The 13,972-nt window shown below is 48.4% G+C and overlaps 1 protein-coding gene across 3 annotated transcripts in view; it reads left to right on the top strand.

Annotated features, from left to right (window-relative positions):
• SMTNL1 (smoothelin like 1) overlaps nucleotides 1-13,727 on the top strand; it is a 148,038-nt gene extending 134,311 nt beyond the window's left edge. Inside the window, exons 5-6 of one of the 3 annotated variants that reach the window (XM_040320798.1) lie at nucleotides 5,040-5,208; nucleotides 13,605-13,727. In XM_040320798.1, the coding sequence (XP_040176732.1) occupies nucleotides 5,040-5,184 (145 nt within the window). In that variant the 3' untranslated portion in view covers nucleotides 5,185-5,208; nucleotides 13,605-13,727. Of the gene's footprint in view, nucleotides 1-5,039; nucleotides 5,209-11,347; nucleotides 11,398-13,604 lie in introns of those variants that run through there. The other 2 variants (XM_040320801.1, XM_040320799.1) reach the window with 2 other exon arrangements.
• Nucleotides 13,728-13,972: the final 245 nt, after the last annotated feature.

Raw genomic sequence — 13,972 nt, 5'->3', positions numbered from 1 at the left:
TGAACGTGAGCTTGTCCACATTGGCTCTGGACAGGCGGCTGCGCTTGTCTGTGATAACGCCTCCTGCCGTGCTAAATATACGTTCAGACAATACACTGGCCGCAGGGCAGGCCAGCACCTCCAAGGCGTAAAGGGCAAGCTCAGGCCATGTGCCCAATTTGGAGACCCAGAAGTTTAAGGGGGCATAGCCGTCATTCAGTACGTGTAGGCGTGTGCACACATACTGCTCCACCATGTTGCTGAAATGCTGCCTCCTGCTAAAACGTTCCATATCAGCTGGTGGTGCTGTTTGTTGTGGCGTGCTGACAAAGCTTTTCCACATTTCGGCCATGCTAACCCTGCCTTCTGAGGTGCTGGCGGTGCCCCTGCTGCGTTGGCGACCTCTTCCTCCTCCTCTGCCTTCGCCTTCTGCTTCCACTGTGCCCCCGCTGCCAGGTGGGAATTGCACCAGCAGCGCATCTACCAGCGTGCGCTTGTACTCGCGCATCTTGCGCTCACGCTCCAACGAGGGAATTAAGGACCGCACATTGTCCTTGTAACGGGGATACAGCAGCGTGGCCACCCAGTAATCAGCACCTGTTATAATGTGCGAAACATGCCGGTCGTTGCGGAGACACTGCAGCATGTAATTGCTCATGTGTGCCAGGCTGCCCAGAGGCAACGAAAAGCTGTCCTCTGTGGGAGGTGTATCATCTGTGTCCTCTGTATCCCCCCAGCCACGCACCAGTAATGGCCATGAGCTGGTCTGGATGCCATCCTGCTGTGAACATGGTTCCTCCTCCTCCATGTCTTAGTCCTCCTCATCCTCCACCGCGTCATCCTCCAGAACTGTGCCCTTGCTGGACAATTGTGTACCTGGCCTTTGTTGGTGCACGAACCCACCCTCGGAGCCACTTGTGAATGACTGCCCTGAAAGCCTTGGAAATGATCCCGATTCCTCCTCCTGTGCCACATCCTCTTCCATCATCGCCCGTAGCGTTTTTTCAAGGAGGCATAGAACTGGGATAGTCACGCTGAGAGCGGCGTCATCGGCACTGGCCATGTTGGTGGAGTACTCGAAACAGCGCAACAAGGCACACGGGTCTCGCATGGAGGCCCAGTTATTGGTGGTGAAGTGGTTCTGTTCCGCAGAGCGACTCCACTATCGCCTGCTGCTGCTCGCACAGTCTGGCCAGCATGTGCAAGGTGGAGTTCCACCTTGTGGGCACATCACATATGAGGCGGTGAGCGGGATGGCCGAAGTTACGCTGCAGCGCTGCCAGGCGAGCAGCAGCAGGGTGAGAACGCCGAAAGTGCGCACAGACGGACCGCACTTTCTGCAGCAGCTGTGGCATATCGGGGTAAGTTTTCAGGAAACTCTGCACCACCAAATTCAGCACATGCGCCAGGCAAGGGATGTGCGTCAAACCGGCTAGGCCCAGAGCTGCTACGAGATTTCGCCCGTTATCGCACACCACCAGGCCCGGCTTGAGGCTCACTGACGCCAACCACTCATCGGTCTGTTGTTCCATGTCCCTCCACAACTCCTGCGCGGTGTGTGGTTTTTACCCCAAACAGGAAAGTTTTAAAACTGCCTGCTGGCGTTTACCCATGGCTGTGCTGAAGTTGGTGGTAAATTTGTTACGCTGACTGGATGAGGAGGCGGTAGAGGATGAGGAAGCGGAGTAGAAGGAGTTAGGAACAGGAGGCAAACTGAATCGCCCTGCAATCCTCGGTGGTGGAAGGACATGCGCCAAACTGCTATCCGCCTCAGGCCCAGCCGCCACTACATTTACCCAGTGCGCTGTTAGGGAGATATAACGTCCCTGACCGTGCTTACTGGTCCACGTATCCGTAGTTAGGTGGACCTTGGCACAGATGGCATTGCGCAGTGCACACCTGATTTTGTCCCCCACTTGGTTGTCCAGGGAAGGAATGGCTCGCCTGGAAAAGTTGTGGTGGCTGGGCACGACGTACTGTGGGACAGCCAATGCCATCAGGCTTTTAAAACTCTGTGTCTCCACCAGACGGAATGATAGCATTTCAAAGGCCAGTAATTTTGAAATGCTGGCATTCAGGGCCAGGGATCGCGGGTGGGTAGAGGGGTACTTCCTCTTACGCTCCAGTGTTTGGGAGATAGAGAGCTGAATGCTTCCATGGGACATTGTGGAGATGTTTGGTGACCCAGGTGGTAGTGTTGCTTGCCAGTCCTCTAATTGAGGGGTGCCACCATTAGTAGGCATGGCTGTGATGGCTTCCTAGTAACTCTAGTATAACAAATGGCGATTGGCTGCCGAGCAGCGCGCCATTAAATAGCCGAACTCCGAACCCGAACCCAAACTTTTTCCAATTATTCGGGTTTGGGAGCAAAAAAAAAACAAAGTCCGTACCGAACACGAACTTTACAGTTCGGGTTCGCTCAACCCTAGTGATAACCCTTCCCTATGTTTTCCAAAAAGCTTAAAAATAGATTTTTTGGCTGGAGCTACACTTTAAAAATGTACCAGTTCAAAATTACAAACAGATTCTACCTACAAAACTACAGTGCTTGTCTTGTTTGCACTGCTTGTATACTGTTGTTCAGAGTATATAGGGCCTTTTTTTAATTTGGGTGCGGGGTTCCCCTTAATATCCATACAAGAACCAAATGGGCTGGTAATGGGCTGGGGGGGTACCCGGGGGGGGGGTACCCATGCGGTTTTTCTCAATGATTTTCATCAATATTGCTGGGACCAGACATTACATTAAAGCCGCAAGCAGTTTTAAATGACTTTTATTCCTTTAGAATTGTCATTTTGTGCAGTGACTGTTCTAAACACGGGAAACACGCGCCACTTCACAGGCATACTATAGACACCAACCAGGTACGATATTTAAAGGAATATTTCACTTTTATTTTTTTACTTTAAGCATCATTAAAATCACTGCTTCTGAAAAAACTTCAGTTTTTAAAACTTTTTTTGCATTGATACATGTACCCTGGTGCAGGTCCCGGGTTTCCCACACACTTTTTAGGACAATAACTTGCATATTAGCCTTTAAAATTCGGACTTTCCAACTTTCGAGTCCCATAGACTTTAACGGGGTTCGAAAGTTTGCACAAACGTTCGGTATGTTCGCATATTCTGGTGCAAACCGAGGGTGTTATACTGTATACCAGCTGAGGACGGCCCATTGACGAAGCCAAGTTTTTTTGTTCTGCCTATTCCTACTCCTGCAGAAGGTGATATAACCCTATAGTCAAGATTAATGGAGCACTGTGTCCGTCTATGAACTAAAGAGAAATACCGTATATACTCGAGTATAAGCCAAGTTTTTCAGCCCTTTTTTTTATGGCTGAAAATAGCCCCCTTGGCTCACACTCGAGTCAGTGTACCTGTCGGGGTCGCGGGCGTCCATTTTTCAAAAGTTGCGGCTTCCTCCTGGTCTGAGGATGAGAGGACCTTCGTGATAGGCAGTGGCAGAACACAGTATCAAACGCCTATCATGGACCAGGAGAAAGCCACGACTTTTGAAAAATGGACGCCCGCGACCCGACAGGTACACTGACTATCACAGAACGGGACCAGGAGGAAGCCGCAACTTTTGAAAAATGTATGCCAACAGCCTGTTAAGAATACAGGTACACTGAGGCTGCAATGGGCACAGTGAGAATGGGCACAGTAAGGCTGCAATGGGCACAGAAAGGCTGCAAATGGGCATTGTTGACCCTCTTTTTTCCGCTTACAGTAGCTGCTGCATTCTCACCCTAGGCTTATACTGGAGTCAATAAGTTTTCCCATTTTTTTGTGGTAAATAGGCATGTGCAAAAGGGAAAAATTTGTTTTGTTTCGTTTTAATTTGTTATTCAATTAATGTTGTTAAGTTAGATTCGTTACATGTGTTAAATTTGTTTAATTCGTAGAATAATAATATATATATATATATATATATATATATATATATATATATATATATATAAATATATTTTATTATTCAACTCTTCTAATATTTTTCTATTTGAATTTGAGTTCATTCTATATGAATTTCGAATTTCAGAAAATGGAAGATAGATAGAAGATAGATAGAAGAAGCCAGGTCATATTCTATTGTATTTGATTACATTCTATTAAATTCCATTCTGTTCTTTACTATTCTTTGATTTTCATTGTATCTGTTTTATTATTTTATATTCTATTTTATTGTATTCTTTTTTAGCAATCGATTTATATTTTTTAGATTCAAATTTGCTTTCAATTTTCATTCGAATTTGTTTTCGAATCGAATTGTTTTCGAATTTGATTTGAATAGAATTTGTTTTCGAATTCGAGTCGAATAGAATTTGTTTTCGAATTCGAGTCGAATTTCGTCTGCAGGTTTTCCATTCGAAAACGTTCGTTCGGATTCGGTTAAATTCGTTAATATTACAATTCTGGAATTCGTATGCATCCGAATGTCCGAATAATGAAAAATTCGTCCGAATTTTGATTCGGAACGAAATGCACATGCCTAGTGGTGCCTCGCTTACGTTAACATAAACCAACGCGCCCATGGCATTTACGTGCATTTCTGATGTGTTTAACCTGCATTTAGGGCGCACCTCAGGACCCCCCCCCCCCAAGCTATTTATTTTCAACCTCACTGATATCTTCCACCTCACTGATATTTGCTTAACGCTTGTAAAACATACTTTAATAGCAACATAAATGCTCTGTAAACGCTACAGACGCGTTTACACCACATTACCATAGATTACCATAGATTTGAATGCAAGGAGTTGACAAGCTTTAACATCTCACAGACTCGACATGTAGCTTCATTTTTTCTCCAGTGACGCAAAGCGACGAATACACATGTTTTTCAAACAATCAGCTCTGTCCGATGTCCATATTCATTGCAGGCTGCTTTACTAGGCATATGAGAAGCGGCAAAAATGCACCTTTAATACTTGCTTTTAATGCAATATGAACAGGGCCTTACTGTACTTTCAGTTTTTGGAGCAATATACAGTAACAGCATTCATTATTTTGCACTTGTAGTCAAATTTTATTAGTCTTTTTTGCATATGCTTTGTTTTTTAGGAAACTGGCAGACTGTCCTCCTCTTTTGGATATAGAGGACATGGTGCATATGAAGGTCCCTGATTCCAAATGTGTTTACACCTATGTGCAAGAACTGTATCGAAGCTTGGTTGCTAAGGGGCTGGTGAAAACCAAAAAGGCTTGAGATTGTCAACTGCAAATAAATGAGGTAAGCAAAGATTATGCCTTGTATATAAAAAAAAATCAGAACCTAATAAATAAACATCAAGGGACTATAATTGGTTGTGCCCTGGGCTGCCTCCGCATAGTGGTGGAATTTTTGTACATACCACAACTCTCAAAGTACAGTGGGTAAGGTTAGGAAGTATATTCACGCACTTCAAGTGCATTAAAGAGATACTTCAAGATGATGGCGCATGTATTTACCTAACACATCACCCTAATCATTATGTAAAATGTAAATGTCCCATGATTTCATAAAAAAAATATATCTGGTTACCTTACATTAGGGCCTAATGTAAGGTAACCAGATATTTTTTTATGAAATCATGGGACATTTACATTTTTTTTAATTGGCAAATAGTAAACTCTTTTATACGCATATTTTCCTCAAATGATATATGCAGTGTTGTATGTGTTTATGAAATGATTGTATGATATATACGTTATTTCTCACATTTCCTCCTTGAGCATATAAAATTTAATAAACAGAGATTGAAAACATTTCCTCCTTGAGATAAAAAAAAAAGAAGATAGTTCTTAGAATTTTTGGGGAAATGATGTTAAAGCGGTAGTTCACCCACAATCCCATGATTTTACCATCGAGACAGGCATTGTAGCGCGAGCTACAGTATGCCTGTCCCGATTTTTTTAACCCCGTACTCACCTTGTAGTCGTCCATCGTAGATTCCGGCTCCCGCGGGGAATGGGCGTGCCTATGGAGAGGGAGGATGATTGACGGCCGGCCCTGGCACGTCACTCTCCCCGAAGACAGCCGGAGTAGGTCTCGGCTCTTCACGGCGCCTGCGCACAGGCTATGCGCACGCGTCGTGAAGACCAAGCCTATTTCGGCTATTTCCGGAGAAGCGTGACGCGCCAGAGCCGGCCGTCAATCATCCTCCGTCTCCAGAGGCACGCCCATTCCCCGGTATCTTCGATGGACGACTACAAGGTGAGTACGGGGGTAAAAAATTCGGGACAGGCATACTGTAGCTCGCGCTACAATGCCTGATTTTAAGGTAAAATAATTTTTTTTTTTTTTTTCCCATCGATAGGGTGAACCCCCGCTTTAAGATAAGATAGAGAAAAAACTTGGACGGAGGGATGGGGTGGCAAAATTCAAATCCAATCCGGGCAGGTGCGGCTCCAGACAATTTTTTTGTTGGGTGCTATGGTGGTGCTTGAGGTAAAAGTAAGTGTGCTAATGCGGTGCACAACCTGTGGACATAGCCAAAAGTGGGTGTGACCAACAAGTCAGAAAGTATATTTACCAATAAAAAGCCCAAAAATGCAGCACAACTCTACACTTCCTATATACAATTCTACAAATGAAATTATAAGTGCAGACATCTCAACCTGCAAAAACTAATTTCAGGGAGGTGGCAACCCCATTTCAGGGAGGTGGCGCCGCGTTTCGTGCAACCCCCCCACCATCAGAGTCTGAAGAGTTCCCCTTTACATCAGGGCAGCAGAAACAGCAAATGGGCTCAGCCAACCTGCCAACAGACATTGGGAAGGGTCTCCGTGATCTGGAAGCATACAGAGAAATAATCACCTGAAATCTAACCCCCTCCTTTGATCAGGGTCCCCTGCCCCCAGACAAGGTTACCTGGGAGAATAATTAACCAGTCATGACTTCCCACCAAATGATTTCACCTGCCTCCCAGATACCAGCACTCCTCTATAGCTCCCATGCTCCCACCATGTGTGTACACCACTCAGGGGCTGCCTGCATGGTCACCAGGATAAGAGCCAGCCAGGAACACATTGCTGCCAGAAAAGACATTGCAGTGTATAACAGTATTGAATGCTGTGGTTGAACTGGATGGACTTGTGTCTTTTTTTCAACCTGACTAACTATGTAATGCCATCCTCACACTCACCAGCTTTCTCTCACTTGCTCATTCGCTCCTCCCTCTGTTGAATCCGACACAAGCTCCCTCCCTCCATTGGCTGGCCCGGCTTCCAACTCCGTCTGAGCTGGACTGGTGGAGGGCAGGGCGCTCAGTGATTGGGGGAGCTGGAGGGTTTTTCTAGAGGAGGGCTTAGTATCAGTCTGGGACACATAGGAAGGCCTGTGCTGCACCTACCTAGTCCTGTGCTGGCACAATCAATCCCCATAGCGATGCCACTGACTCCCCTGGCTGGGAGCAGGGGGCGGCTCCGGCTGCTGCGGCTGACAGCTGTGAGACCGTGCCGCACTCACGGTAGGGTGACCACGTGTCCCGGATTGCCCGGGACAGTCCCGCATTTTGCAGGTCTGTCCCGGGCACATTCATTCTAGGACAATACAGTGTCCCGGAATGAAACTGACACAGCCATCCCCCGGGCCAATCTGATGCCCCCAAAAAAGGCCGCCACATCACCGCTTTACTCACTGACAGTACTTGTCTTGGCTGGGAATGCCTGGAAGAGCACAATCCTGCCCCCTGCTTGTGATTGGAGAGATCATAAATCCCGCCTCTTGTGTCCAATCACTGTGCTGCGATTCGTTACAGCACAAGCTGATTTTTGGGAAGGGAGGGTGTCCCTGAATGGTAGTTTGGAAATGTGGTCACCCTAACTCATGGGTGTCCGTGAGCCCGCCATCAAATGCGGGAGACTCCCGCGAGTTGCAGGAGACTCGAGATGTCTGTAAGTGCAATGATTGAACTTGATGGACTTGTGTCTTTTTTCAACCTGACTAACTATGTAACTATGTAATGGTAAAATCTATAATTGGTAGCACACCACCAATATGCAAGGCAGGCGGTTACCAGTATACAGAAGACAAATCAAGTAAAACCACTACCATGCAACTAAAACAATCTCAAAAGCAATAAAATTAGCTTTTTAGCTGGTTTCCTCATCTAACGAGAATCAATAAAAAGCAAAAAAATGCAGCGCTGTCCTACACTTCATCTATAAAATTGTACAAATGGACTTATGGTAACACCTATAAATGAATATCCATCAAGAAACAAACAGTCTCATCCATCTCCTTATTGGCTAGTTGCTGCTGTTCTGTCTGCCAATCATCCTCCGGCTTACAGCCCATAACACAGATTGAAAGTCGGAATACATGTCAATTAAAAGCATTTTTTGGTGTTGGGAACACTATCACTAATGGACTTTTTAGCTTGCTATATGTTCAATAGTGATATATGTTCATGATTTTGGTTCTAGATATACTGTATACTGTATATTCACTTGTATATGCTTAGCGCCAGGGCCGGCCTTTGGGGTGTGCGGGCAGTGCGCCTGCACAGGGCGCCATGGGAACAGGGGCACCGTGCATAGGGTTGCCACTTGCCACCTGTGCCCGGCCCGGGTACACATTCCACCGTCCTGTGGCTTGTAGCAGCCGGTCCTCTGTCTCCGGGTGATACATCTAGACGTGCGGCGCGCATGATCCCGTACTCTGCGCTCTGAGCCAGTGGGTGCACTGTGATTGGCCGAATGGCCATGTGCGATGTGCGGGCTGGGAAGCAGATTTGGGGGTCTGTGAATGGCTGTGCTGGTCATGTGTGGATGCGTGGGCGGGGCTGCACTGTGGATACAATCATCGTGCCTGCTTGCTCCCGGAGTCCTGCCCCACGATGTGAGTCCTGCTCATCTGCTCTGTCAGCTTACCTCCCTCCTCTGTGTCACCCCCCTCTCCTCTGTGTCACCCCCCTCTCCTCTGACTGTGTCACCCCCCCTCCTCTGTGTCACCCCCTCTCCTCTGTGTCACCCCCCCTCTCCTCTGTGTCACCCCCTCTCCTCTGACTGTGTCACCCCCCTCCTCTGTGTCACCCCCCCTCCTCTGTGTCACCCCCCTCTCCTCTGTGTCACCCCCCTCTCCTCTGTGTCACCCCCCCTCTCCTCTGTGTCACCCCCTCTCCTCTGTGTCACCCTCCCTCTCCTCTGTGTCACCCCCCTCTCCTCGGTGTCACCCCCCTCTCCTCTGTGTCACCCCCCTCTCCTCTGTGTCACCCCTCTCCTCTGTCTGTGTCACCCCCTCCTCTGACTGTGTCACCCCCTCCTCTGACTGTGTCACCCCCCTCCTCTGACTGTGTCACCCCCCTCTCCTCTGACTGTCACCCCCCTCTCCTCTGACTGTCACCCCCCTCTCCTCTGTGTCACCCCCTCCTCTGTGTCACCCCCCCTCTCCTCTGTGTCACCCCCCTCCTCTGACTGTATCATCCCCTCTCCTCTGTGTCATCCCCTCTACTCTGTGTTACTCCCCTCTCCTCTGTGTCACCCCCCCTCTCCTCTGTGTCACCCCCCTCTCCTCTGTGTCACCCTCCTCTCCTCTGTGTCACCCCCTCTCCTCTGTGTCACCCCCCTCCTCTGACTGTGTCACCCCCCTCTCCTCTGTGTCACCCCCCTCTCCTCTGTGTCACCCCACTCTCCTCTGTGTCACCCCCCTCCTCTGACTGTGTCACCCCCCCTCCTCTGTGTCACCCCCTCTCCTCTGTGTCACCCCCCCTCTGTGTAACCTTACCCCCCCCTCTGTGTCACCCCCCTCCTCTGTGTAAGCTTACCCCCCTCCTCTGTCTCACCCCCCTCCTCTGTGTAAGCTTACCCCCTCCTCTGTCTCACCCCCCCTCCTCTGTCTCACCCCCCTCTCCTCTGTGTCACCCCCCCTCTCCTCTGTGTCACCCCCCCTCCTCTGACTGTGTCCCCTTCCTCCTCTGACTGTGTCCCCTTCCTCCTCTGACTGTGTCACCCCCCTCTCCTCTGACTGTCACCCCCCTCCTGTGTCTCACCTACCCCTCCTCTGTGTCACCTACCCCTCCTCTGTGTCACCTACCCCTCCTCTTTGTCACCTTACCCCCCTTCCTCTGTGTCAGCTTACCCCCCTTCCTCTGTGTCACCCCCCTCCCCTGTGTCAGCTTACCCCCTTCCTCACTCTCTCACTTATCTCCTCGCTCGCCTCCTCTCGCCCACCCACCACTCTTTCTCTAATCCCCCCTCTCTCCCCCCTCTCTCTCGCTTATCCCCTCGCTCACCTCCTCTCTCCCACCCACCACTCTTTCTATAATCCCCCCTCTCTCTCTCTCATCCTCACCCCCACCAACTCACCCAACCCCCTCTTTCTCTCACTCTCGCTCTCGCACTCTCGCTCTCTCTCATCCTCACCCCACCCCCCTCTTTCGCTCTCGCTCTCTCGCACTCTCGCTCATCCTCACCCCACCCCTCTCTCTCTCTTCTCACCTCCCTCCCCCCACCTCTTTCCATCCTCAGGGGTGGGGGCACCATAAGGATGGCTGTATGGGGCCCCAATAATTGCTAACAGCAGCCCTGTGAGTGAGTGTACCAGTTTGGATGCGTCCTGAATCCTGTGTCTTGCCGACACACTTCTCCCCAAGGCTCTCCACACAATGAAAGGAAGGAAACGACACTACAGTAGAGGAGCTCCACCACCAAACTCCGGCTCCCACACCTCCTGGCTCAAAGTGGCTCTCGGTAAGGCAGTCTAATGGGGGTCTTTCGTGGGGAAGGGGACACTGATTGGTGGGTTCCCTGATCTAATCAAGGGGGACCGATAAAAGGGAGTCCTGGTGGACTACAAGGCCCATCATTTTACTATAGGAGGCATTGGTGGACTACAAGGCCCAGCATTTTACTATAGGAGGCATTAGTGGGACTAAAATGCTGGACCTTGTAGTCCACCAATGGATCTATAGTAAAATTCACCAATGCTGTAGTGTCGGTGTGTAGCGATCAGTGTGTATTGTGTAGTGGTCTGTGGGTAGTGTATTGTGTAGCGGTCAGTGTGTAGTGGTCTGGGGGGCGCCACAGGATTAGCTCGCACAGGGCGCCTGTACACCTAAGGCCGGTCCTGCTTAGAGCCACCTTTTATATATTTTTCCAATTGTAACTACTGTATGTGCACACACAGCGGTGTATAATAAACTTGAATTATACACCCCTGCTGGTACACATCCAGTAGTTCCAATTGGTCCCACCCCCTGCCAAAGCTCTGTATATCAGCCCCCCCCCACCCGACATTAGAGCTCCGATTTGACAGCTCCACTCACTTGTGGCCATATATGTCCCGGGTTGCCCACCAATTCCTGCTGTGGTGGATGGATATTCTCACTAGACATGTGCACAACAAAAAAATAAATTATTTTTTTGTTTTGTTTCGTCTTGTTCCGTAGATTCGCAAAGATTCGTAATTTCGTAGGACTCATGATTTCCTATTTGGACCCGTTCGTATTTCGTAAGACGCAAGTTTTCCTATTCGGACCCGTTCGTATTTTCGTAACAGTTTTATTTTCGTTTATACTGAATGATTCGTAATTCTGTCTAATTTATTTTCGTTGATTCGAAATTCGTAATTTTGTTAGATAATAATTTTCGTTTAATGGATTGTAATTTTGTACTTTCGTAAATACATAGCAACACGCGGCTAATCCATATTAAGATATACTTTCTCTTAAGCCCCGTACATACGGTCAGACTTTTTGCCAACAAACTTCAAAATTAGCGTTTTCCGAAAAATCTGACCGTGTGTACGCTCTATCGGCTCTATAAGTCTGGCCAACTCCCTTCAGACAAAAATCCACGGAAAAGTTTGTATGAAGTTCAGTCGTGTGTACGAGGCTTTACACTGTACAATGTGACTCAGCACAAAAGAGATAAGCTGATTGGCTAAGATATTAAGTAAGATACATCACTCACTAACTACACTGCCCAGTGCCCATTCGAAAGAACGATACAAGTACACAAATTTACGAACAGACAAAGAAACGGATTTACAAAACACACAAATGAAAATACGAACATACGAATGAAAATGTCACCATCTCCGTCTGAGTGGTGTGATCCCCCTGGGTTAATACTGACCGCAGTGGGACACATAGTATTGCCATCTAAGGCTTTCTGCCTATATCTTACACAGGCCCCCAGAGTTTGCAATACGTGGCATTAGTCCACCTTGGTGCTCTTTACCCATTGGGCATCTCATTACTATGTTTATTGTAACCATATTTTATTTACACTCTCGATGTTTAACTATTATATCATTATTTTACCTATGTCTTTACATATAATCTATGTTTTCACCCTGGACTCAGCTGCCCACCACTCCCACCTTCTGCGGGTTGGTCGGAGTGCTCCCAGACTCCTCCCTGCGGCGACCGAGCCCCTGTCTCCATGAGGAGATCGCCCCCGCCTCTGGGGGTGTGATCCATTCGGAGACCTTGCGGTGTGGGCTTCCGCCCTTACTTCGCAGGTACACCACTGCATGGCATATGCGCACAACCAACGCGCTGCCGCCATGCTGATGTCCCTACATCGCGGGATTACATTGTACGGCGTACGCACACAACTTACGCGCTGGCCCCTAGACCCGGCGATGCTGTATACCCACGTCCTCTCAACGTGTGTCAGCTACGCCGGGCAGGGGGTATATAAGCAGCCCTCTCTGCTTAAAGCGCAATGGATGATGGACCCCGGGATTTCTGTGGCCTTACCCAGCCCACAGTAAGTAATCAGCTAATGCTCCCTCTCCTTCACTGGTCTACTTAGTTCACTCCTGCCCTCCCCCTCCTCCCAACATCCCCCCTCCCCCCACCCTTTCCATATGCATTTACTGGTCGTAACCACTCTATGTGTTCTCATTCAGGTGCCACTGGCAGGCTTCATTATCCTGACGCCAGCCTGGCATCCAATGTGGTCCCCCTCCCTTCTTGGTTCATTAACATGGACTTTCCCTGTGGAGGCTATATGTGGCTTCATACACCTGTCTCAGTCTGGGCTTCTGATTCCGGGGCCCCCTACACGCAATACTTCCTTGTATTCAAGGTACACAATTTTTATTTTTTATTTTTCCCCCTCTTTACTTTTTTTCACCTCTTTTTTTCACATTTATTTCACTTTTTTAAATCCCCCCTCCCTTAACCCTTTTTCTTTCCCTTTCCCCCCTTCTACCTCTCGCTCCCCCCTTTGTTTCCCCCCCTATTTTCTCCTTCCCTCCCCTTTCACTCTTCCTGTCCCCCCCTCTTTTCTCTTCCCCCCCCTTCTCTTTTCGTCCCTTTCTACCCCTCTGTTTGGTTCATTCTCTCCTTCCCTTCTCAGTCACCGCCCCCCCCCCCCCCCTGTCCACCACCCACACTCCCACATCGCCTTCCTTTTTTCAATCATCGTCACCATTACACGTGTGTGCACTCCCCCTCCTTACCCACGACCTGGTTTGCCATCCTAACTACCATTTTACCTTATGTACCCAATTAGTAGGTCCATCCAGACATATACGCGCCCCCTGGTCGCCATATGGGACCCTCTGCGGTGGCACCCGTCTCGCTCGCTTGTGGGGTTTTTAGGTGAGCAGCTGAGCCCCCCTTTTCCCCAATCTACCCCTCTTATATGTTGTTCAAAAGTATAATTGTTTATTGTTTGTTACTCTAATTCTAGGCATGCTTCTGACGAAGCGGCCAAAGCCGCGAAACTAGTCAAGCCGAATGTCATTTTATTCTTCACTCCTTGCCGTGTTTTACTGATGTTGTATCTAATAAAAATGCTTTCTATATAATTGTATACCTGTGTTTGTACACTTTATATCTATATTACTAGTACCGCAATATTCCAACAATGGCCCCACCCCCCCTTTTGGTTCTCTGGTTTGGGGACCTCAGAATCCATCCCTTTATATCAAAAATAGGAACAGACAAAGGATTTAAAATACGGAATGCAAATCGTTCGTTATAGATGTAATTTTCGTTCTTTTGCTTTTCTGGTGTTTCATATTTTATTAAGATTGTCCAAACCCTCCTCGGAAAGGT

This window comes from Rana temporaria, chromosome 8 (genome assembly GCF_905171775.1).
Source record: "Rana temporaria chromosome 8, aRanTem1.1, whole genome shotgun sequence".
Classification (NCBI taxonomy): Eukaryota; Metazoa; Chordata; class Amphibia; order Anura; family Ranidae; genus Rana; species Rana temporaria.
This window is presented reverse-complemented; position numbering and strand designations above follow the sequence as displayed.